Raw genomic sequence first — 23,765 nt, 5'->3', positions numbered from 1 at the left:
CGAATCTAGGAGCTATGTACGTATGCTACATTGAAACATTCAATGGGCTCTTAAGACATTAATCAATCTCACTCAAATTTAAGCAACTTTTATAATTAAGATGGCTGCAAGAGACTTTTATAATTAATTAAAATTTATTAAGCCAAATTAATTAAAAGCAAACAAACAAATAAATAAATCGCTCTTGTTTAAGGGGAGGAACCAAATAGTTGCTAAATCAACACCCAGGCGGCTCCGGACGTAGCGCTTAGTGTTGTTGTGTAGAAGAAGCCAGAAGCAGATCTGTGTGCGGATCAATCTCAGAAAACCATAATGGGTTTGAAGGTAAACATTGATTCCATGTTTTCTTGCGAAGTTACATAATCAATCTCATGTCCACTTTCTATCAATCTAATCTTCTCCAATTTATGTTACCACAAGCTAATGATGTCAGATCCGGTTGTCTGTTTCCTAGGTTTTCAGATTAATTTCGTGATATTGATGTGTTCACGTAATTTACTATGTTAAATGGGACAGTACTGTTTTAAAATGTAGGTCGAATAAGCATATAACACATTTACAATGCTCAAAATAAACAGCAAAAATATCTTTGATAAGATAAGGTTGGAAATGAACAAGCCGAGCTTGGGATAATACATTCCAGAGAACAAAATGGGGTTTTAGGATCTGAAAACTATAGGATACAGGGTTCAAATTAATAGTTTATATGATGATTTTTAGTGAAATTGTTTTGTTGAATGCTGAGATATAAAGCTCCAAAAAGAAAGACTTATTGATGAAGGGAAATTCTTTATAGTTCCGGGCTTCCCTGATCTTGGTTATACAAAAGATTTAAAATTAAGGAATAGGGGAGTAAACTTTTGATTTGACTCACATATTGTATTTTTTTTTTAAGTCACTAAAATACTTGCACTATTATTATTGTCCTTTCATAAAGTTTGTCTTTTTGGTATTAAATCTGTACTGGAGTTGACCTCACAGTTAATTTTCATATCAAGATCAGGTTTATAACACCAAAGATCTAGATAAACAATGTTTATAAAGTTATATATTTGAGATGGAAATGAGATTGAAGGGTTGTGTCTTAATGAAAAATGAAGGAGGAATTTGAGAAGTACGCAGAGAAAGCCAAGATTTTGCCAGAAAGTACATCGAATGAGAACAAACTCATTCTCTATGGACTGTACAAGAGAGCCACTGCTGGACCTGTCAACACCAGTGAGTTTCTCTTGTTTCCTCATTTCCTTTAGCTCTTCAATTCTCTCTTATATGGCTGCAGAATTCTGTTTTAAAAAAATTCAGAATTTATCTGTGACAATTCAGTTTTTGTCACTTGGAAAAATCTTTCAGTATTTGGCTAAGATCTTGTTGGTATAATGACATGCGATACAAAGCCTATATTTTCTCATCATACTCCTTCGGTTTAGTTAATGTTAGTTCTATATGTAAAATCTATTTTATATGTTTATCAATTTTAGTTAATTGGGGAGTATTATTAGCTAATTTAACTAACATATTTACTCTATTCAAATTAGTTAATTAGGTTTTATATTAAGAACTAAAGTATTTATTTTTAGTTATTTCCTCTATCTAAGTTACTGAAATTTTCTCTTCTTGTGTATGATTTTCAGGCCGCCCAGGAATGCTCAACATGAAGGATAGAGCCAAGTGGGATGCTTGGAAGGCTGTTGAAGGTAAAATCCAATCGCTTTGGTAATTCTCGGGACGCAGGAGTGCTTATTTGCATCAATTTATTAAAAACCATTAAAATCTTTCCAAAGGGAAAAAAATTTTAGTGAGGTCTCACATGTTTCATATCTATCTGTTCTTGAAACTGATAAATTCAAGCCTCGAGGTAAAAAGGAGAAAAAACACTTGATTCACTGTGTTTTGTGGTAATCAATACTCCTTCGATGCTTAATATAAAATCTATTAAACTAATTTGACTAGATTAAGAAAGCTAGGTAAGTTAGTTAATTATAAAAAAAATATGACATGTTTTTCCTAAAATATTATAATCATCTTCCTCAATATTCTCTCTCCTTCTTTTACTTGATTATGATTGAGTGAGATCCATAAGGGATAATTTAGAAAAAATTAATAAATATAAGAAACATGTCTTATAAAATCAACTCAATAACTATATCCTATATTAAGAACCGAAAGAGTATCAATATTATGATAATATTAATTACATATGATATAAATTATGAAAATATATAGTTGGCAAAAACTATATGAAAATATATAAGTTTCATGGCTCTTGAGTTATAAGTCGTACAATTATTCTTCTTCTTCTTTCAATAAATTTTGTGTAAAATATAGGATCCATGTAGTTTATGACATATAATGAGAAATAAAATCTGATTATGGCAGGGAAATCAGAGGAAGAAGCAATGAGTGACTACATTACAAAGGTGAAACAGCTCATGGAAGAAGCAGGCATTGCTATCTGAAAACATTTTCATCTTTCTTCGTTTTGTTTTTGCTCATTCTTATGCTACAAAATTCTCAGGATATTGAAAACAAACAGTTAGTAATGTTTATTCTCATACTATCATTAATGTCTAATTTGTTTGCACTGAATCATAAATTATCTTAAAAAAGAGTGGAATTAGTTATTTTATGCATGCATACATCACCGTTAATAATTGAACTCAAGGGAGGACCACCGTGGAAATAGCTTCAGTAGTGTGATTTCTGATTTGTGAGGCTTCATAATTGAGAGTAATAGAAGGATACAGTGGGGAAAGAGAAAGCATTACTCCACCATGGACATTAAATCCTTTATAGCCATAATACTTTGGGATTCTATTGAATAAAAGGATATCTAGAAACGTAATACTCTCTTACACCAGCAGCACCATCCCTTGCCAGAATCCCTTCAAGATCTCCAATAATTCTGGCCAGCCATATCTCCAAATTCCTCTGGATCTCTTTCATGTTGTTCCTACTTGAATCCATGGCCCTTCTTGCGGCCACTGTGTCATAACTCTTCCCAGTTTCAGTTTGCAGAGCCATCAGATTTTGCCCTGTTTCGGATGCCTGCTGTTGCAGCCGGAATGCCTCAAGTAAAAACTCCGTTTGTTTTTGCGTTTGAAATTCTGAACTCAGTGCAGTTTCACAAGGATTGCTTGCCTGCTGCTGGGGAAAAAAAAAAAAAAAATCCTGCTAAGCTCAAAATATGAACTATAAAGTGAAACCTAATAAAAGAATTAAACTTGCAAAGGACTTTGAACAAAAGATTAACGTAAGCGAGCTGCACTCAGATAGTCATGAAGTGACATTAAAGATAAAATTTAGACTGAAAGTAATAGATAACGGTCATCTCTATGCTTTTCCTCTCCTCACTTCCTCGTATTTATGGCATAAGTCTAATACTAGTACCAGCCAATATATTGTAACCAATCATTGGGTATATTTCGTATGATGGATTATTCACAAGAGAGCTACAAAAACCATGGAAGCAATAAAGCAGGAGGTTACTTACTATTCTTCCGCATAATTCGTCAATTTTTTCTGCAAGAGCTCGATATCTCATTGCCTGTTTCCTTATCAAGGATGGCACTTTTGAAAGATCACTTTTACCAGTCTTTTCCAGATTCAATAGTCCCCTCTCTAGTAATTTGAGTTTAGAGTAAACTCCAGCTGAACCACCATCAACCTTCCAAGGAGGTTCCCTTCTGGGCAAAAGAACAAAATTTACCTTCAGCTAGATGCAAGTTAACACAAACGCTTCCTATGTTATCAGCATCTAGATAATTAATTACCTCGCAACGCCATGCGTCATATCATATGTTGATTCAGGGGATTCGTACGGTACACCCTACAAAAAGTGAACTAACTTTAGCCTCAATTAACTTTTACCAGGAAGATTCCCATTTTAGGAGTAAGTTTCCAAATTAAAGATGATCTGAACCTAAACCTGCAATGTTGAATATTCCTGGTAATAGAAGACATCCTCAGAACCAACCAACAGGGTTCTAGGGCATGACCATATGTGACATATGAAGCACTTAATTTCTTTCACAACATGCTTTTGGAAGAATCTGGGCAGAGTAAACAAGCGGAACAGTAATAACAGTACTGGATAGGAAAAATTTGTAGTGAAGAATAGAAAATTGAGTGGGCTTGACGTATTAAAGACCCATGGTGATAAGATACCAGTACAACTAAAGAGGACGATTATATTAGATTTTAAGACATGCTTATTAATATACAATTTAGTGGCTTTAACAATAATTACACCACATAGACAGTAATAACGAAACCTGGCGAATGCTATCTCAAAATGTCAGAATTAGATAAGGCAGGTCCACTAAACCATGTTTTGCGTCGAGAGAAACTAGAAACAGGGCAAACGTGCATAGCGACATATCAGCTCATACAGGACAAATTGCAGTAAGAAAAAAAGCAGAAAAAGACAGACAACATGTGACAGCACGAGTCCATTATGAAATTGACTAAGTCCCTTCCGGCACGAGGCCATCTTGTACCCCAAATTCATCATGCATGCCAGTTTCTTTTTCCCATCTCAGGCGAAGTTCCAGTTTTACTTCCGTGATTTTGAAATCACAAATACAAGCATCTTCCTAACAAGCTTGAAGTTTGATTAAGTGGTCAGGAAACAGAAACGAACCCAAGACAAATATTTTATCACCTATATCAGATCCTCCACAATTCATGCAAAAAAGAAAACATATAATAGTTACTTCAGTTTTCTAATTCTCTTATATTTGTTTGATTGAACTATGAATTTTATACAAGATGATATGCACATGGAAGAGAAGTGAATGAGCAAGAACCTGCCAAAGGGCGTCTCTTTCTGCCGAGTACTTTGAAGCAGAGGCTACAAACTCAAAGTTTGTCTCTTGCCTCTGATATTTCTGATTCTGTTCATAAATAACCTCCACTTTCTCTGCGCCTCCACCATAGTCCCTGCTCTCGCACGCACCTGAATCCTCATCCTCTTCTTGTTCCCTTCTTGATATCAAGTTAAGCATTTTCTCCTTCTGTCTCACATCCCTCTGCAAATCCCCGATCCTGGTCTTCCATTCGACCTTGTATTTCTCGAATTCTGCAACCCTAGCTCTCAAATGCGCGATTTCCTCTGTAAATGTATCAATCTGGTGAAGCAATCGCTTCTCCTCAACCTGCCACGTGTTGCGGTGGCTGGCGAAAATCTCGACGACCCTCGCGTTGGCCTTGGAGTCTTCTTGCCTTCTCGACTTCATTTGCTTCAACTGCTCTTCCGCTTGGAAGAGCTTCGCAGAGAGCTCCTTAAGCTGAGACCCAAGTTTGTGAAAGAGAGGGAGTAAATTCTTCGGAAGAAAGGCCAGAAACAGTGAGAAGCCAATTCCAATATATGAAGACACAAGATTCTTTGTCTCATTATCTTCTTCTTCCTCTTGTTCTGCCATTGTAAATTCAGGGGTCATCTCCCAAACCAAATTTTGACAGAAAAGCAAGGACTTATACGGGATGGACCGTTAACAGAGCCATAGTCGGTGCTTGGTGGCGGTGAAGGCCTCTTGTGTTGGGAGTGTGAAGTTGTGAGTGGATCCTGACAGTGCATGAACTCTATGCGCGCAAGCGCGTGATGTGAGTAGAGCGTGGGCGGGCTTTAAATGCGGTGGTCAGGCCATTAGAGGCGTTCTGGGTGCTTTGTAAGAAAGAGTTGCAGAGGAAGGAGAGGACCCTGGAATATGACTGTTCACACTGGTGGTGCTGTTATATAGGAATGATAACTACTTTTTGCAGCATCCGCAAACATTAGCCATTTAAAATTAATAATGAAATAAATTCTTTAATGCTGCAGCCTTTGCATCGCATTTGGTATATCAAAACGCGTGTTTTTAAAGAATAAAAATTGGGTTAAGTAGGAAATTTATTTCAAAAGCTTTTACTAAGAAGTGTCACCGCAGGTTTTTCTCATATAAATTTGTTTTGAAAGTTTAAATTATAATAATACTGTTACCAGTCGTTAAAATATTAAGACCATTAAAATCATGACATTAAATGTTAATATTTTTAATAGTAGAAGAAAAAATTATTATAATTTTAAATTTTTAAAGACAAATTTAGATTGAATGTTCAAACAATAAAACAAAAAACTCTCTGGCATTGATAATGATAGTATTTTTTGCGCCAACAAGTTTATGATTGTAGTGTTAATATTTTGCTTACATTTTCAAATTACAAATATCCTCAATTTATTGTGTAGAGACTATAGAATTACTACTTCTAGTCCTAATTATAAGATCTTATTTATAATTTATAAACAAGATTTTGTAATTAAGACTGGGGTAGTATTATTTCCTTAAGTAACGGTAATAAGGTAGTAAACTGAATTAGTGATAACTAGGTCTCCACAAAATTTTGTAAAATTATTATAAATTGTATTGGTTTAGATAATAATATTTTTTTATTGGCAAAACAAAGATAATAATATTTTAAGATATTGGTTTTTTGTTTGGTTACAAAATAGAAGTAATAGTTTATTCATAACATTTTTTAATCACAAAACATAAAAAATATAGGAAAAATCGTAAATAAAAACTATAGAATTTAAAAAATTACAGATAAAGTTATTCATAAAGTTGTTGTCAAAACCTATCCTATTTATTGTTTTTTTAACCAGAGCCTATGCTATTTATTGTTAAAACCTTATAATGAGTCTTTATTTATAATTTTTTATATTTTATGGTTTTTATTTGTGATTGTCTCAAAAATATAATATATAAAAACAATAATTAACACGAAATCTAGAAGTCTTAACCAGCCCCAGCTCGTTGTATATATCGCCGAGAGCCCCTGCAATTGTTCGTCGAAGTTCCAGGCTTTGCACAGAATAAAGAAGCCGGGGGAACCAACGAAAAGGTGGGAATTCCCATTGCCTGAACTCATTCGTACCCGGATCGATCGAAGCGCCGGCTCCAAGTTTGTCACTGTTAACGCTGGCGTTCACTACGGTGCCTTGAGCTGCTGCACCCTGAATCGCCATCTCGTTCTGGTGTCGTTGGTGCTATGGGGGCAATTAGAAGGCTATAAAAGCTACAGTTGTAACGTTGAAACTACTGATTTGCATGTTCAAGAAGCATTTTCTTTTGGTTTGGGTATTTCTTCTGCAAACAAAACTCGAAAGCATACGAATCTTTTGGGCGGAGGAATGCTTGGGTTTCGTTTTCTGGGAGAAAGGTGAAATCGCGTTGAAGGGTTCACCCTCTGAGCTGTTAAAGCTGAGCATAGCAATAGATTGGGAAATTCAGAAGGCTATTTGTAAGAGTTCGCCGGCGACAGCGAGGTCAAGCGATTTGCCGGCGATGCCACTGGGGTTTTTTTTACATGACAAATTAACGGAAACTAAAAGTGAAACGAGATAATTAAGTTAAAATTTAGGAGTTTTAAGGTGGCAATTTGTCATTGGGGTCGACAGCCACCAGCACGAGTCTTAAGAGGAAGACGTGAAAAGGGGTTGAGAAGGAAGCAAAAGTCTGAGGCTTATTGGTCGAACTTACAATATTGAGGGTGGGGTTTTGCGTCCTTCTCTGTCGAAAGTTGATGACTTTTCTCAACACTTCTCTTCTATCTGAACCCATTTTATTTTCTTTGCCATTTCTGAAAGTGCCCTCCTCAAGCTGTGCTTTTGCAAGCTACTGAGTCCTGCGTTGATTTGTGATGTAGGCCTATCCATACGACATGGGGTATGATTCCGATAGCCCCTCACAAGATGGGAGGGATGAAGGTGAGTTGATTGAATAAAAATTATAGGAAAGCCAAAGCCTATAAAGAAAACAGCGCTTATCGTGAATTTTTGCTGTGTAATATGAATGACCTTGGTAGCTGATATCCAATATTTGTATAATTATTTAACTATTTAATTTATATTGTTGATAACACAGCAGATAGCACCATTAATGTTTATGAGTGAGGGATTCGTTAGTTCCTTAGTATCATGCAAGGCAAGAGGAAAAAAATTGGAACAAAAGCTTCAATAGGCCATCTAGAGTCTAGTTGTCAGTATCGTAGTCACACATGTCGTGAATAGTTCGGTCTATCAATCAAATTAATGACTTCCCTTCATTCATTCATTGAGTAACACAAAAGCACTTTACATGTGATTTTTCTAAGTTTAATAGGATAAAGGTACCTCCAATGTGAACAACATCTGCTCCCTTATTACGAACTTTCTCCTGAAAACTCTTCAAAGTGGATCAAATATTCTAAATCTAACTCTTGCTATGCGCTGAAATCCATGTTCTTGAATTCACGTTGAGCCGTATATGTAATTTTTAAACGTAGTTTAATTTCTTCTTTGTATAGTTTCTTTACTCGTTTTGTAAAATTTGAATCGGTAGATGATGATGAAGAATATGAGGAGGCTGGAAAAGGCAACCGTTTGCTGGGGTTCATGTTTGGAAATGTTGATAATTCGGGTGATCTTGATGCTGATTACCTTGATGAGGTATTTAAGCATCCTTGGACCACGCTCAATATTCAATATATGCGTTTTCATAATTGAGCTCATGCGTGTTCATATATTATATGTATGTTGCTTGTCCATTTTTCTTTTTTAATTCTTATTCCATGATTTCCTATGTATTCTATAAAGTTCTAGGTTATTTGTGATCCCCATTCATTTATGCTATCGTGATGATTCTAGTTTTATTAATTTAGTTATGAGAATATGTTTAAATGGTTGCTAGGATGAGGTTTAGGTTGCAAAACTTCGCCATCTGGATGTCCTGAACAGCACTTATACTGCTTTGGAATAGAAACCTTGCCTTTGAGAGGGAGGAGGGGAAGGGTTAATTAATTGTTGTGCTCTTACTATTTGTTGAGTTATAGAGGCATGCATGTATTTGTTGGAGATTTGTGCTGATAAGTAGCTGATTGAAAAATTGGGGTACTTTGGAATTGCAGGGGATGAGTGCATATGGTGCTAAAGAATTTTACCTCACTTATTTATTTGAACATAAATTTACCTTTGTAAGATTCATTGATAAGTTTCCATGTCCTAGTTTTTGAAGAAAGAACACAACTCTTGGGATTTTGAAGTTTGCTTTGTTTTTTTGGAAGGAGGGGGTATTAGCAATTTTATGCTTGCATTGACCATTTCTGACACTAATTGAGCATGTTAGAACTTGCAATTCCAGACCATCGATGAACAACAATGGATCATGTCTGGTTGAAAAAAATGGAGGGGAGGTACTTTCCTTCCTGCGTTTGGTTGAAACAAAATCGAGGGGAGGCAATCTCTCCTCCTATTCCTCTCCTCCTAAGTTGGGGGGGGGGGTTAGAGTGATAATTGAAATATTTCTCCTCCCCTCCATCGAACCAAACAGTGAGTTCAGGGCATTGTTGGAAGATTAAAATGTCTTGCAAATGGTTTCATGCTGATTGAGGTCTTTCAGAATAAATAATATTTCTTGATGGAACACTTCTTCTTCTTAGATTGGTTGCTGGTTCCTTCCCCTGCTTTCTGTCCAGTCCTTTTAATATTCTTAATAATCTACCAGTTGTGAGTTTCGTTGAGTCTACATTTTTTTTTTTGGGCCAGCAAAAGAAACTTTATTCAAAGGAAGATAATATTTTAAGGAATTAAGATAATGAAACAAACTGTATGGGGTTGTTGGTCAGAATTGGCTGTTCCTTAGAGCCTGGCAATTTAGAGCTGAATGTCTTGATTAGATTCAAATGCTTTAGATGGAAGTCTTTCGTGGCTGCAAAATATATTGATTTTTTTGTTCTTTGGTTCATTTGGTTGGAAGCTTGCATCAAAGGGTATTCATGCCTTCATATATTTATGTGTTGGGATTGTATTATGGTCTCTTTTTGGTGTAATGTTTTTGGTTGCTTTGATGCTTTCTCATGATTTCTTTGAGGGCTTTTGTCTATCGTAGTATATAGAGCCCTGTACAAATATATATGATTTTTAACTTCACAAAATTTGCATACAGTCGAACAAGATGATAAATAGTAATTATGTACAGTAAACAGTAGTATGGATATATTGGTATATTATTTGTAGAGGGATTTAACAGCTTTGCAAAATGCCCAGAACTCAGTCTGTCTATAACTTTATTTATCTATGCTTGCTATATGTAGTTTTTCCATTGGAAATCTTGTTCTCCTTTATTGCATTTTATCTCTTCCCAGTAATGTTCTTTCTTTTACCAGGAAAAAGTATGCTAATGTGTCTAAATCCCTATTTTAGGGGACTCGTATTTGTTCGATTTTGAATTGTTTATCTGCTTGTTTGAGGCTTTTGTCTCGTTTCCAGCATTATCTGAAATTTGTTCTAGTTGAAAACTACTAAGTTGGTGGTAAATCAAAATATTTTCTTTTTAGGATGCAAAGGAGCATCTTTCTGCACTTGCTGAGAAGCTGGGTGCTTCCCTGACAGATATAGATGTAAGCATACCTGTCTACTATTATTTTAATGTGCAACGCTCTTTGATTTTGTAGTTTAAGTAACCGTCTGTTTATGTGGGTAGTGTGAGAAAATATCTAATCTTTAATTTTTTGAGTTGATGTAGCACTTCTACTTCTTCTATTTTGATGCTAATGATGCCTTTTTTGGGTAGTTGTCAGGAAAATCGCCACAAACACCACCTGACATTGTCGAACAAGGTGAAATTGTCTGTTGGGAAAAAACTATATCATTCAGTTTTTGATGTTCTGTTGGTATCTTCTGTTTTGAAACTCATTCACTGATACTGCTTAGCCCCTGTTTTATTTCTCTTGAAGCATTTCTTGCGGAAAATGTTTAATGGAAATATCATATGTTGAATGAGCTATATTTGATTCCTTACTTGTGAGGAAAATTTCCCTTGTGCAAACTTTTCTCTGATTGGTATTGGAGGATGAGAGATGATTTATATTTATGTTATTTTTTCATAAATGAGGCAGTTTAAGTGTTGACGTGAGCCTTTTGTCTTATATTCCATATGTCAATTTCCGTATGACAAAAGTAGAGTCTTTTCATTTAATAACTCATTATGCTTATTATGAGACGTTGTTAGCAACTTTAGTGCTTCCTTCAAATGGTTAAATTATAAAAATGAAAACTGTTTTGGAAGTGCTGACCTACACTCATACTACTGTAGCCATTGTGCTTTGTCTCTGATATCCTAATATCCTGCCAATTCTTTTGTTTGCTTATTGGGATTCTTCATTTGTTAGACTATGGTGAGAAAGCTGAAGATGCGGTTGATTATGAAGATATTGATGAAGAATATGATGGTCCAGAGACAGAAGCTGCAAGTGAAGCGGAACATCTATTGTCCAAAAAGGAATTTTTCTCTGTTGGAGCCTCTCTTGAAGCCTTGAAATCCAGATCTTCTGTCTTTGATGATGAAAATTATGACGAGGAATCTGAAAAGGAGCAAGACTTGGTGAATGACGCTTCTGAAGTTAATAACATCTCTTCAACTGGTATTTGTTTTTTTGTGGGACTTTGATCTGTTTCTGGTTGTTTATGATATGATATCGATGCCCTAGTTAATGATGTTGTGGGTACCTTCCACTCCATGTGCATATGCATATTTTTTAAGTTGGTTCAGTCCTTAAAGAAAGAAAAATAGAAAGTTGGTTCAGTTCATTTATCATGGGATTTCACTTTCAGGGGAGCTGGTAGAGCCTCTTGTTGATGCATCTAAAGGAGAGAAAAGTCAAGAACTTGAATCACATGATGGCTCACAGCAGTCTGAAGACCTGGACACCAACTTGCAAAATCGCCAGGAGGTCAGTTCATTTATGCTTCGTTGCTAACTCCTTAATTTTTGTTATTGTCTTTCTGGACATTTAATGTCTATTATCTTGCATTTTGTTTGAAGTCATGTATTTTTTGATGATTGCATGACTACGAAAGCTACTTTGATGCTTCATCTTGATTGTGTCTCTAGACTTCTCAGGAAGAAGAATCTTTTCATAGAACAGAAATAAAGGTGGATGATTGATTGCCCCTTTTTTTGAAAATTTTTATTAAAGAATAATTTGTTGGTAAAAGAAAAGAATCACAATGGGGAAGGACAATCCTCCCTTGCCGAGAAATACACATCCAAGAAAGAAAAACAAAGAAACATGATTAAAATCCAGAGTCCAGAAAGAGACTGGAAAACAGACTCAAAAGATGAGCAGGAGGATATCCTAAGCTGAAAATCATAATATTCTGCGTCTATGAGTGCACCAATTCCTATATGAAAAGCAGTACTGCTCAAACATTATTCGCCTTATTCTGTTTCTAGCCTTGTTGATTTTCGTGTTTGAGGGCGTGCTAGTATAAAAACTATTGCTGGTTTGTCAGTTAGGGTTGTAGGTTAGGGCCAGTTTTTTTTTTGTTGGCTTAGACTTTTCCACACGCTCTTTCTGAGCCCTTCCTCTGGCTTTAACTGTTAACCCATTTATCATGTGCATTATTTTTCTGTCTTTTGTAGTCGAAAGTGTATTGTACATGCAAAATTTCTCACTGAGTTTCGAAACATGCAAAATTCTAAGATGCAGTTTTAATGTGGTTCTTATAGATGAATTTTTTTTTTTTTTGGTTACAGGATTATAGAACTCTCATGGTTAAATTTCAATTCATCTGTTAATGTCTTGATTGATGATACCAACAGGAAGGGCCTGAGGTTTTGAAAGTTTCTGCTCCATTGCCTGTTCTATGTGTGGAAGATGGGATGGTCATTTTAAGGTTCTCTGAGATTTTTGGTATTCATGAACCTTTGAGAAAGGGAGGGAGGAGAGAGCAACGGCCTTCTATTCCCAGAGGTAATTTCCTATAGATTGGGAATATTTTGCGTGGACTTTATTTGCAGACCTGAGTCAGTAAATTTCTTCCAACAATGGCATGAACGAAAAACATGCACATAGATATGCATTGGCATATTGTCAATTTTGAACTTTTAATTGATTGCAATTAGATTTAATGTTGGTGAGATTTAAGTGACGTATGAATATGCTTGCTTTATATGTGTTTGTTTTCTTTCCTAATTTTTATTTTTTTTTGGGTCCTTTTGTTTTACCAGATAGATACAAGTCCTTAAATATATCTGATATTGTAGAAGAGGATGAAGAGGCATTCTTCAGAGGTTCGTCTCACAGTCTCCTGGTAAATAAACAGGCTTGTGCAGTTCAAAATGGTATGTCAGAAAGCAGTGATGTAGACTTGGATTCTTCAAAATTTGGATTTCTTCATGGGGCTGCCTCAATGACTGTGAAAGATGGCCCACAACTGAAGGACTCTTGTCTTAGTGCTGAACCAATGAAACAAGATATCTCTGGCCTTTCTTGGGAAGGGCACTCTCTCTTGTGTGCTGACGTTTATCCCCTTGATCAGCAAGACTGGGAAGATGAAATCATTTGGGGCAATTCCCCTGCTGCCAGTGTCAATAATAATGAGAGCTTTGAGATTTCTGGATCTGCATTGGGACCCCTTGGGTGTGATGAAGGAGAAATTGAAAGTGGGATGCAAAATATCCAGTTTGAGCCGCCGAAGGAATTGGAAGAAAAAAATCATAGTGTTTTCTTGTGCAGCTCTCCTGTCTCATTAGAGCCCTTGGGTTCAGGGGATTCTTCAGGAGCCAAAACCAATTCATTGTCCAAGAATATATTTCATCCGCAACTCTTGAGGTTAGAATCCAGACCAGAAGTGGACATCTCTAATCCTGCAGATGACAGAAGGGAGAATATATCTGAGGAGCATAATCAAAATGGACTAGTAAAGCATTTCACCAAGCTTACCTTGCAAAACCGGGATATGATGGAAGGTTCTTGGTTAGACAAGATTATATGGGAGGAGGTTGATAAACCTATGGTGAAACCGAAGCTAATCTTTGATCTTCAGGATGATCAAATGCACTTTGAAGTTTTGGATAGTAAGGATGGCAGACATCTCCGCCTGCATGCAGGGGCAATGATTTTAACTCGACCATCAAAAGCAAGCAATGGAGATTCTCCTGAGCTACCTGGACATGGAAATCAGCATGGATGGCGATCCATTGCTAATGATAAACATTATTCAAACAGGAAAACTTCCCAGCAACTGAAATCAAATTCTAAAAAACGCTCAGCTCATGGTGTAAAAGTTTTTCACTCTCAACCGGCACTGAAGCTTCAGACAATGAAATTGAAACTGAGCAAGTAAGTTTCTTCTTGGCCCTTTTCTATTTTCCCCCTTTTTTTGGGTGGAGGGCTGTTGTCTTGGTGTTGTTCATGGTTCAAATAGGATTAAGCATCTACTTGAATTGAGTTGTAATGAGCAGGAGTAGTGTCTGTTGTAACCTTTTGGGTCTTGAAATCGTCCCTTTGGTCCAAAGAGAGGGAAGTTCTATCTTTTTGAAATTGAGAGTGATGAGGCGAGTTCTAGCCCAGGTTGGGAGTGGAGGAAGATCAACTTTCTTCTGCATTTTCTGTTTTTGTTTTGGTGTCTCCTTTTATATCCTCTGTGTGAGTTTTATGGGTTTCCTTATATTGTCTCCCTTTCATTCCATTGATGGGAAGAATATTTTGATATGCAATGTAAATTCACTGTTCAATATCTACTATTCTGCTTCGTTCTATCACATCTCATTAGATTAGTACATTGTAATTTTATGATCTGTCGGTTGCCAAATGATGTAAGTATTGCTTTTCTCACACACACCTGTCAATTTCTTGCAAAGCCTTTGTTTTGGTTTGTTTTGTCACATGCTAGTTTTAAAAAATTTAGGTTTAGTATGATAGATTGTATTAATATGCAATGATATTTTACTATTCCATGCATTTTTGGACTTTTTGATGTCTTACTAGCTCCATTGCAGCAAAGATATTGCCAATTTTCACCGACCAAGAGCTTTATGGTATCCTCATGACATTGAGATGGCCGTCAAAGAACAAGGGAAACTGCCAACACAAGGACCGATGAAAATTATCATGAAGAGCTTGGGTGGCAAGGGGAGTAAATTGCATGTTGAAGCTGAAGAAACTCTTTCTTCTGTCAAAGCAAAAGCATCTAAAAAGCTAGGTTGTGAATTTTGTTCAACTGATGTGCCTTCTGTAATATTTCTTAACGTCTTAAGATCATGATATGTTTCCTTTGGTTATAATTGTTCCTTTTTTTGGTGTTTTCTCTTGGCATTATTTCAGTCTTCAGGTTAACCTGTTCTTTGTATGCCTTACCTTGTTTTGTCCCCACCTTTTGTAGATTTTAAACCATTGGAAACTGTGAAAATATTTTATCTTGGGAAGGAACTTGAAGATGAGAAATCACTTGCTGCACAAAATGTTCGACCAAATTCATTGTTACATCTTGTTCGTACAAAGATACATTTGTGGCCTAGGGCACAAAGGGTTCCTGGTGAGAACAAATCCTTACGTCCACCCGGGGCATTCAAGAAAAAGTCTGATCTATCTGTTAAGGATGGACATGTTTTTCTAATGGAGTAAGTGACAGGAAAATACTACTGTGCTACATTATACATACATGCAAGAATAATGCTTGTTTTTCCATTTAATTACTTGTTTATGATTTACGAAGTGGTTTTTCGCTTTAAATGTAGCATGGATGTTGTTGTTCCTTTGAATAATTTTGGGGGTATATCCTGTTATCTTCCATTAATATGTTTTATTTTTAGGTACTGTGAGGAAAGACCTTTATTATTGAGCAATGCTGGAATGGGTGCCAGACTTTGTACATACTATCAAAAATGTTCTCCAGATGATCAAGGTGGCTCTTTATTACGCACCACAGATAGTAGCTTGGGGCATGTGATTTCACTGGACCCTGCTGATAAATCTCCATTTCTTGGAGATTTAAAACCTGGCTGCAGTCAGTCATCACTGGAGACAAACATGTATAGAGCACCCATATTTCCTCATAAAGTGCCATTAACAGACTACCTGCTAGTTCGGTCATCGAAGGGAAAGCTATCATTAAGACGGATTGATAAAATCAACGTTGTTGGACAGCAGGTTTGTCATCAGTTAATAATAGAATTCTGTTAATTCTCTGAAAATCATTTTATTGAGAAATTGAGAGATTCTCACCATAATTGAAATATAGTTTGGCAAATAGTATTTCATCTGAGCTCTAGCTTCTTTTATTGTTCTGCTGTTGTCCTCTAACTACTGGGATGATTTGACCTATCATTTGGTGTTCTTTAACTCATGACTAGTTTTTCATTGGTGGTTACTGCAAGTTGGCTACCAAAACATCACTTGGAATCTATGGGAAGAAAGATTTTCAATTCATACATGCGAGTGGATCTGATGTTTTCCCCCATTACTCCTTGCAGGAGCCTCTTATGGAGGTATTGTCACCTGGAAGTAAGAATCTTCAGACGTATATGATGAACAGGTTACTGGTACACATGTGCCGTGAATTTCAAGCTGCAGAGAAGCGGCACTTGCAGCCACACATTCGTGTTGATGAGCTGCTGTCGCAGTTTCCTTACCTATCAGAAGCTTCTTTTCGCAAGAAATTTAAGGAATTTGCTGTTTTACAGGTATTGCCGGCTTAAATGCAAGTCATAAAAAATTCTGTGAGGAATAAAATCTTAATAGAATTTGTCGAAGTTGTCAGAATATATTTACACCAATGTTTTCTGCTCCTTCCTTTTTCCCCTCATGTTTTCTTTTTAACCAGAGTGTTTCTCATTCAATCTAAATTGTTGCAGAAGGGAACAAATGGACAGTCAATTTTGGCTAAAAAGCGAAATTTTCGCATGTGGTCAGAGGATGAACTGAGAAAAATGGTGACACCAGAGCTGGTGAGTTATTCCATAGTGCAAATTAGTTTTTTTGTTGACGTAGAAAATCATCTCTCAGCTTAAACACAGTAGTCATTAGTGAAGACATCATATAGTAAGACTGGATAGATGTTTGGATTCTAATGGTAAAACCTATTCGATAAGTGCCTGATTTTGACGTTTTTCTTTCAATGCAAAAATGAATTCTAATTATTCTGTTACCATTAAATACGGTCATGCCTGTTCCTTGCTGCATGATATCTTTTTTATGAGTTTGTTACTTTCAGGCTTCAGTTATTTGGTCTCATATCCTGATTATTTTTAGATTTTATTTTTTATTACCTCTGGAACGTGTTAAACGGAACATTATTTAATTTCTGCCATTGATTGGTGCTTGATGATGAAAAAATCTTGGTCCTTTTAATGTGATACCTTCCATTCTGTTCTGATTTCTTTCTAGGTTTGTGCTTATGAAAGCATGCAAGCTGGTCTCTACCGTCTTAAACATTTAGGAATAACTGAAACCCATCCTACTAATATATCTTCTGCTATGAGTCGGCTTCCTGATGAAGCAATTGCTCTGGCTGCTGCGTCGCACATTGAGAGGGAGCTGCAAATCACTCCATGGAACCTGAGTAGCAATTTTGTTGCCTGCACAAGCCAGGTGACTAATGTTCAATCTGATTATGGGATAATTTATTGTGATCTTTCAAGTATTCTACTTCAATTTTGTCCTTTTTTCCATTGCTAAGAAGACAAGATGATAAGGAAAGTTTTTGACGTAAAAGAATTGGTTGCGAAGGACGAAATGTTTATTATAGAATAATGTTATAGTTGGTTATCCTGGTAAGATGTATATGTGACATCATGGACTGAGTTTGAGACTATGTTATTTATAGCAGTGTTCATGGCTATATTTGCGTTTATTCTATAGTGAAGGGGATTATCATCTTGTTGATATGCCAGAATTTAATGCTTAAAAGTGTGGAGACGTGGTATGGTTTCAGTGTGGTTTTTGTGCCAAGACCCTAAGGATTGCTGAAGTTCCTCCGTACGCATTAAAAATTCATTCACTTGGAGATATTTCTGAAATGATTTTCTGTGGGCATAAGTAATCGGTTGTACTAATCACGTGGAAGAAATTTTTCTGAAGATGAATTATTACAATTGATATCTGTTTCTCACTGTGAAGAATATTTTTCTACAGGGCTGTAGTAAGGTTTAACATTCTTTTTACTCTGGCAAGTGACTAAATTAGTCATGACTCAAGAATTCTTTATTTTTCACGTTCTGGCAGGGAAAGGAAAATATTGAGCGATTGGAAATTACTGGTGTTGGTGATCCATCTGGGCGTGGCTTGGGTTTCAGCTATGCTCGGGCTCCTCCAAAGGCACCAGTGTCAAGCGCAGTGGTGAAGAAGAAAACAGCTGCTGCCCGGGGTGGTTCCACTGTTACTGGAACAGATGCTGACCTACGCAGATTAAGCATGGAGGCTGCACGAGAGGTGTGTGTTAACTTATGTATAGGCTTGTGCTTGAGTTTGTCCCTATCGCCTAAATAGCTTGACCTATTTGGTAAGGATTTCCTTAAGCTTGTGTACCCTTCATTTTTCTTATTTCTTTAGATGGTGGACTTCTATTCTCCAACATTTTCCCACTTGCTAATTTTTTGTTATTTTATAATTAGCTTGGGTGTGTGTTTTTAAGCCTTACAAGCCTTGCGTCACAATTTTTCATTTTTTTGCTTGGACTTGTACTCTTGAACCTTGAAGGTCTCATGTCCATCTTTTTTCTTTCTTTCTTTTTTTAAATGGTGATCCCACACGTTGCAGCCTTTAGGCTATGATACCATACTAACTTTGTGCTTGTTTGTATCACAAAAATAGCTTAAGCCATTTGATTAGGATTGCCACAAGCTTATATTTCCTTCATCTTTATTATAGACTTGGGATTTCTCCAACATCAATTTTAATGAGAAGATAAAACGGGGAGCCTTTGCTTCTGCATGTGCTCATGTGGATTATAGAACATGATAAATAATATGAGATGAGTATGATATCTATTAATTAATTGACTTACATGGTACATGTGGCAAAAAAGTTAGATATGCATACCTGGAAAGATGAACTGACACATGAATTTCATAATTGCTGTAAGATATAGTATTGCCTTCACTGGAGAACTGAAATTGATTTTGTGTAATGAAACTGATTTGCTACATCAGTATTCTCTTTTTTGCAGTCTGTTTAAAGTCTGCTACATACACAGCTAAATGTAGAAATAAAATAATACCAATGCGTCAATGGCTTCTTATCTGTGTAAAGTCTGCTTCTGATCCATATATCATGAGGAAATTGTTTTTCCTCTATATGTCATGTAACCTTTAGCATGCTTTTATTTCCAGGTTCTTCTCAAGTTCAATGTTCCTGAGGAAGTCATTGCGAAACAAACCAGGTGGCATCGAATTGCTATGATACGCAAACTTTCAAGTGAGCAAGCGGCATCTGGAGTTAAGGTTGACCCAACAACTATCAGCAAATATGCTCGTGGCCAGCGAATGTCCTTTCTTCAGTTACAGCAGCAGACCAGGGAGAAGTGCCAGGAGATTTGGGATCGGCAAGTTCAAAGTCTTTCAGCTGTGAATGGTGATGAAAATGAGAGTGATTCTGAAGGAAACAGTGATCTAGATTCTTTTGCTGGTGATCTAGAAAATTTACTTGATGCCGAGGAGTGTGAAGAGGGAGAAGAGGGTACCAATGATTTTAAACGTGACAAGGGTGATGGTGTTAAGGGTCTTAAAATGAGGAGACGTCCAACCTTAGCCCAGGCAGAGGAGGAAATAGAAGATGAAGCGGCTGAGGCCGCTGAACTATGCAGACTACTCATGGATGGTGAGATTTCAAATTGATCAGTATTGTAAAACTTTCTGATATCATTAAATGTAGCAAGAAATGATCTTAAGGGTCAGTGATGATTTTCTAAAATTTGTAACTGAATCCCTAGTTTTTAACTCAGCCAATGGTGGTAGTTGTTATAATTTTTCATGCATTTTTTTACCATTGTTTTATCCAGAGGATGAAGATGAGAGGAAGAAAAAGAAAAAGACTAAATTTGTTGTCGAGGAAGCAGGAGTAATTCCAAAACTACATTCAAGATTTGTCTTTGACAATACAGATCAGATGAAGCAAATAACTAATCCTGTGCAACTAGATGGAGCCAATACATTGAAAGAAAATACAGTTACAAATCTCAGGGAGGTAGAAAACTTTATCTTAGCTACACTGTTCAGTCTCGTGCATCTTGTTTAGCTTACTCATTTTAAAGTTTGCATGGAGTCCCTATGCAAAGGAAGTTCTTTCTGCCAATGAGATTTAACTCTTATTAATATATTATTTCTTTTTGTTGTGTGATCAGGAGGATGGCATTTCTACTAAAAAAAGCAAATCAGTGAAGGTTAATAAACCTAAGAAGACTGACCTTTCACCTATTAGTGTGGCAAATAAGAAAATAAAGTTAAATATTGGGGAACCACCCAAGGTAAGCCATTTGTACTACACACGCCCACACACTATATGACAATGATTTTTTTTTTTTAATTATGAAACTAGAGTTATGTCTCTGAAGAGCGAAACAGTTGCATTCATGCTTGATGCTTGTCTTGCCATTTTAATTGGATGAATCCTCATTGTTTCATTGGGTGTTCCTTTGTTGATAATAAATTGATCTCTAAGGCCTGAAATTAATATATAGGACTCTATCTATTCTATCGAGTACGTCATTTTTTAGATGAAAAAAGATTTTTCTTTATGGGAAGAGAGAATAAAATAAATGGGACAAAAAAGAAAACAATGTAGGCTGGAACTTAAAGAGCTTTCCAATCCCCTTTAAAATCCACCAGGGGCAGCTCTTCCCCTTCGTTTTATCCCAGAAGGGGAAAAAGGAAGCCAACTTAAAAATAATCCTCAAGACTTGGCAGAACGTACAACTGAACCTAACATTCTGTTCTACCCCAACATATCAAAAACTAGCAATGACTGCGCAAGGCTAGAGAACTTTATCTTTCTTTTGCCTCCCAAAACATATGCTTGAAAAGAACAAAGATCTGTTGGACGAACACATTATACAAACCTAAGTTGATGAGGCCATGTTGGCTCTTCAAACCTGAAGCACATTTGTATCATTTCTATTTAGTACTTCTGTCCTGTCAGAAAATCCTTTAGCTTTGAATAGAATATTAAAGGAAGACTGAGCTAGTATAAAATGAGCAAGTCTTTCAGTTAGTTAGGGCTTCACCGTAGCTCGTTTTTATTTGAAGACTTAATCTACTTTAAAAATAATAAATTTGATTCAGATGGTTAGTTGTGTTTTAATGTTTCTATGAATTCGGTTTTGGAGTCATCTTGGACTTTTTAATAGAGTTCATCACTCTCCTGTATCACAATTCGTAAATAGCTTGCAAGTTAGACAGTGCATTTGCTTATTTCTTCACTTGCACTCTCGTCTCCTTGGGCGAGTATCATATCCCAACTTCGACACATTGTCATGGCATAATTATCAATATGTAAAACCAGTAGAAAGCTGTATTATTTACAAGCTATGAACGATGTAGCTTATTTTTCAAACTCTGCATCATGCATGGGACCCATATCCAGTTGATTACAATCTGGGGACGATGGATTTCGGGAAACATGTTACGAAATTTAAACCATGAAGGTTTAGTAAACTAGCGACTGGGCATACATATATATATGTATATATAATTTCTTCAGTTAATAACATGCCTTTGGGAATTTTTGTTCTTGTATTCTTGCCATCAGTTTACTTGAAATTCTGCTTCCTGAAGCATTATGAATTTATGTCTGGAAAGCAGGTATTCAAGGAGAAAAAGCCATCAAGGGAAAGTTTTGTTTGTGGAGCATGTGGCCAGGTATGTATATTCTTGAGCTGGTTAAAGTCCCTTCTAGGCTTTTTCATGTTTTAGAGTGCGTAATTTTTTATTTTTTATTTTTTGCCTTTTTTGTGGATGAACCAGCTTGGGCACATGAGAACAAACAAAAACTGTCCAAAATACGGTGAAGATCCAGAAGCACAGCCTGAATCTACAGACATCGAAAAAACGGGCGGAAAATCAAGCTTGTTGGATGCTTCTGGTCAGTCCCACCATAAAGCTGTTTCTAAGAAGCTTATTTCAAGAAGCTCATCAAAAATTGCTCTGGCTGAAGCTTCTGAGGGAGAAAAAACTAGTTTGAAGACTAAAGTTCTTCCAGTGAAGTTCAAATGCAGCTCCACTGAAAAACCTGCTATTGAAGCCCCACAGAGCTCTGACAAACCAGTCACTTCTGATTCAGAAACTGCCAAGTCTGCTAAGATAAGTAGAATCTTAATTCCCAACAAAGTGAAGTCAGATGATATGCAAGCTGAGTCTCGTAAGCATGGCATTGCCATACGTCCTCCAACTGATCCAAGTAGAAGTCAAGTTGATTCTCATAAGCCGTCAATTATAATTCGACCACCTGCAGAAACAGATAGGGAGCAGCCTCAAAAGAAAATTATTATAAAACGCACAAAGGATGTTATTGATCCGGATCAGTTCAGTCCTGGTGAAAACATGGGATTCGAGCACAGAAAAACGAAGAGAATTGTTGAATTGTCAAATTTTGAGAAGCACAGAAAACATGAGACCATGTATAGAGCTGAAGCCTCACTGGCAAAACAGAAAAGTAAAGAGGATAGAAGATGGTGGGATGAGCAAGAGAAAAGGAGAAAAGAAGAAAGGCTCCGGGAACGGGCAAGGAGGCTTCATGACGAAGAAATGAGGATGCTAAAAGAGCAAGAAAGGTTAGCTGAGTTAAAAAGATACGAAGAAGATATTAGGAGAGAGAGGGAGGAGGAAGAACGGCAGAAAGCAAAGAAGAAGAAGAAGAAAAAGGCCGATTTTAGAGACGGGTATATAGATGACCACAGAACAAGATTTAATAACAGAGTATTAGAAAGAGAACGGAGTGGAAAAAGATCTGTTGTTGAGTTGGGAAGGTATGCAGCTGAATATACACCGCCACCAAAACGACGCCGAGGTGGAGGGGGAGAGGTACATTTCTATACTTCTAAGGTTAAAAAATCTGCAAGCTTTTCGAGGTCTAACAACTTTCATGTAAAAGTTGTAAACCAGTGTTAATTTTGGGATTACTAGCATGCATGTGGCAGATACTTTGGCACTATGTTCATGTTCCACTTAGCATAATGTCTGTTACTCCCAATTTTCCTGTAGGTTGGTTTGGCAAATATTTTGGAGCGCATTCTCGATGCACTCAAAGGACGTTATGACCTGTCATACCTTTTCTTGAAACCCGTGTCCAAGAAAGAAGCTCCCGACTACCTGGACATTATAGAGAGGCCTATGGATCTTTCAAGAATCAGGGAGAGGGTGAGGAATATGGAGTACAAAAGCCGGGAAGATTTCAGGCACGATGTGTGGCAGATTGCGCATAATGCCCACACATATAACGATGGGAGAAACCCAGGAATTCCTCCTCTTGCTGATAAGCTTTTAGAGCTTTGTGATTATTTGTTGAATGAGAATGATGATAGCCTCACTGAAGCTGAAGCTGGTATTGAAACTAGGGATTTCTAGGATATTCTTCGTGTTTAGATCACATATTTTGTGGTGGAGTTTAAGCTTCACATTTAGATCATGTAAAGTGTAGAAGGAATTTTTTTTTATTTTTAAAAAAAAATTCTCTTGTACTTTTTTTATGCAATTATAGAGGGATTAATCTTGTATAGAAGCAAAAAGGCGGGATTGTATCACCATGTAATTTTCTATTTGTATCTGAGAAAGCAAAAAATGCAGCCGTTTTATTTTATTTTCAGGTGGATGCATAATTCATTGGTTATGTCACTTCGTGCCTCCTTGGAATGATATACGTTTGTTAAAATTAGAATATCATTACCCTAATCATCGTAGTTTCGCATAACGAAACACCAAGCCTATTGCACTAGAGAACTCGAGCAGTGGCATTTCACTTCAGAACGAGCTCCAACA

General features: G+C 36.6%; 3 protein-coding genes across 6 annotated transcripts; 2 read left to right on the top strand and 1 right to left on the bottom strand.

Moving 5' to 3' along the window:
* The first annotated feature begins 178 nt into the window (after positions 1-178).
* On the top strand, positions 179-2,560 carry LOC114749372 (acyl-CoA-binding protein-like). Its single transcript, XM_028937886.1, has 4 exons — positions 179-324; positions 1,101-1,218; positions 1,632-1,694; positions 2,377-2,560. Exons 1-4 carry the CDS (start codon positions 313-315, stop codon positions 2,454-2,456), a joined length of 273 nt encoding a protein of 90 aa, XP_028793719.1. The 5' UTR covers positions 179-312; the 3' UTR covers positions 2,457-2,560.
* A 168-nt stretch (positions 2,561-2,728) lies between these two features.
* On the bottom strand, positions 2,729-5,668 carry LOC114749365 (uncharacterized). Of its 3 annotated transcripts, none has more exons than XM_028937874.1 (4): positions 4,806-5,668; positions 3,771-3,826; positions 3,491-3,683; positions 2,729-3,144 (listed from the first exon to the last, which is right to left on the bottom strand). In XM_028937874.1, exons 1-4 carry the CDS (start codon positions 5,436-5,438, stop codon positions 2,812-2,814), a joined length of 1,215 nt encoding a protein of 404 aa, XP_028793707.1. In that variant the 5' UTR covers positions 5,439-5,668; the 3' UTR covers positions 2,729-2,811. The 3 variants fall into 3 exon arrangements, with proteins under 3 accessions (XP_028793707.1, XP_028793708.1, XP_028793709.1); XM_028937875.1 differs by having other exon boundaries at positions 2,729-3,141; XM_028937876.1 differs by having other exon boundaries at positions 3,491-3,680.
* A 1,183-nt stretch (positions 5,669-6,851) lies between these two features.
* On the top strand, positions 6,852-23,592 carry LOC114749322 (transcription initiation factor TFIID subunit 1). Of its 2 annotated transcripts, none has more exons than XM_028937817.1 (22): positions 6,852-7,527; positions 7,684-7,744; positions 8,358-8,464; positions 10,351-10,413; positions 10,587-10,632; positions 11,185-11,436; positions 11,630-11,745; positions 12,618-12,768; positions 13,026-14,139; positions 14,799-15,001; positions 15,182-15,419; positions 15,612-15,948; positions 16,272-16,481; positions 16,653-16,745; positions 17,185-17,388; positions 18,022-18,228; positions 19,128-19,614; positions 19,796-19,980; positions 20,138-20,260; positions 21,594-21,650; positions 21,756-22,811; positions 22,992-23,592. In XM_028937817.1, exons 2-22 carry the CDS (start codon positions 7,699-7,701, stop codon positions 23,352-23,354), a joined length of 5,658 nt encoding a protein of 1,885 aa, XP_028793650.1. In that variant the 5' UTR covers positions 6,852-7,527; positions 7,684-7,698; the 3' UTR covers positions 23,355-23,592. The 2 variants fall into 2 exon arrangements, with proteins under 2 accessions (XP_028793650.1, XP_028793648.1); XM_028937815.1 differs by having other exon boundaries at positions 11,627-11,745.
* The last annotated feature ends 173 nt before the right edge of the window (positions 23,593-23,765 follow it).

This window comes from Neltuma alba, unplaced genomic scaffold (genome assembly GCF_004799145.2).
Source record: "Neltuma alba isolate B1F8T4 unplaced genomic scaffold, ASM479914v2 tig00006019_pilon, whole genome shotgun sequence".
In the NCBI taxonomy this organism is placed as follows: Eukaryota; Viridiplantae; Streptophyta; class Magnoliopsida; order Fabales; family Fabaceae; genus Neltuma; species Neltuma alba.
The sequence above is the reverse complement of the archived record's forward strand: the minus strand, read 5'-3'. Positions and strand labels throughout refer to the sequence as shown.

Coding starts and splice junctions, on each gene's coding strand:
- LOC114749372 (XM_028937886.1), top strand. Junction 1,219..1,631: donor TGCTGGACCTGTCAACACCA/GTGAGTTTCTCT, acceptor TATGATTTTCAG/GCCGCCCAGGAATGCTCAAC. Junction 1,695..2,376: donor TGCTTGGAAGGCTGTTGAAG/GTAAAATCCAAT, acceptor TGATTATGGCAG/GGAAATCAGAGGAAGAAGCA.
- LOC114749365 (XM_028937874.1), bottom strand. CDS start 5,438: ATGACCCCTGAATTTACAATGGCAGAACAAGAGGAAGAAGAAGATAAT. Junction 3,827..4,805: donor AAAGAGACGCCCTTTGGCAG/GTTCTTGCTCAT, acceptor CACTTTTTGTAG/GGTGTACCGTACGAATCCCC. Junction 3,684..3,770: donor ATGACGCATGGCGTTGCGAG/GTAATTAATTAT, acceptor TCTTTTGCCCAG/AAGGGAACCTCCTTGGAAGG.
- LOC114749322 (XM_028937815.1), top strand. CDS start 7,699: ATGGGGTATGATTCCGATAGCCCCTCACAAGATGGGAGGGATGAAG. Junction 10,633..11,184: donor ACCTGACATTGTCGAACAAG/GTGAAATTGTCT, acceptor TTCATTTGTTAG/ACTATGGTGAGAAAGCTGAA. Junction 15,949..16,271: donor TCAACGTTGTTGGACAGCAG/GTTTGTCATCAG, acceptor TACTCCTTGCAG/GAGCCTCTTATGGAGGTATT.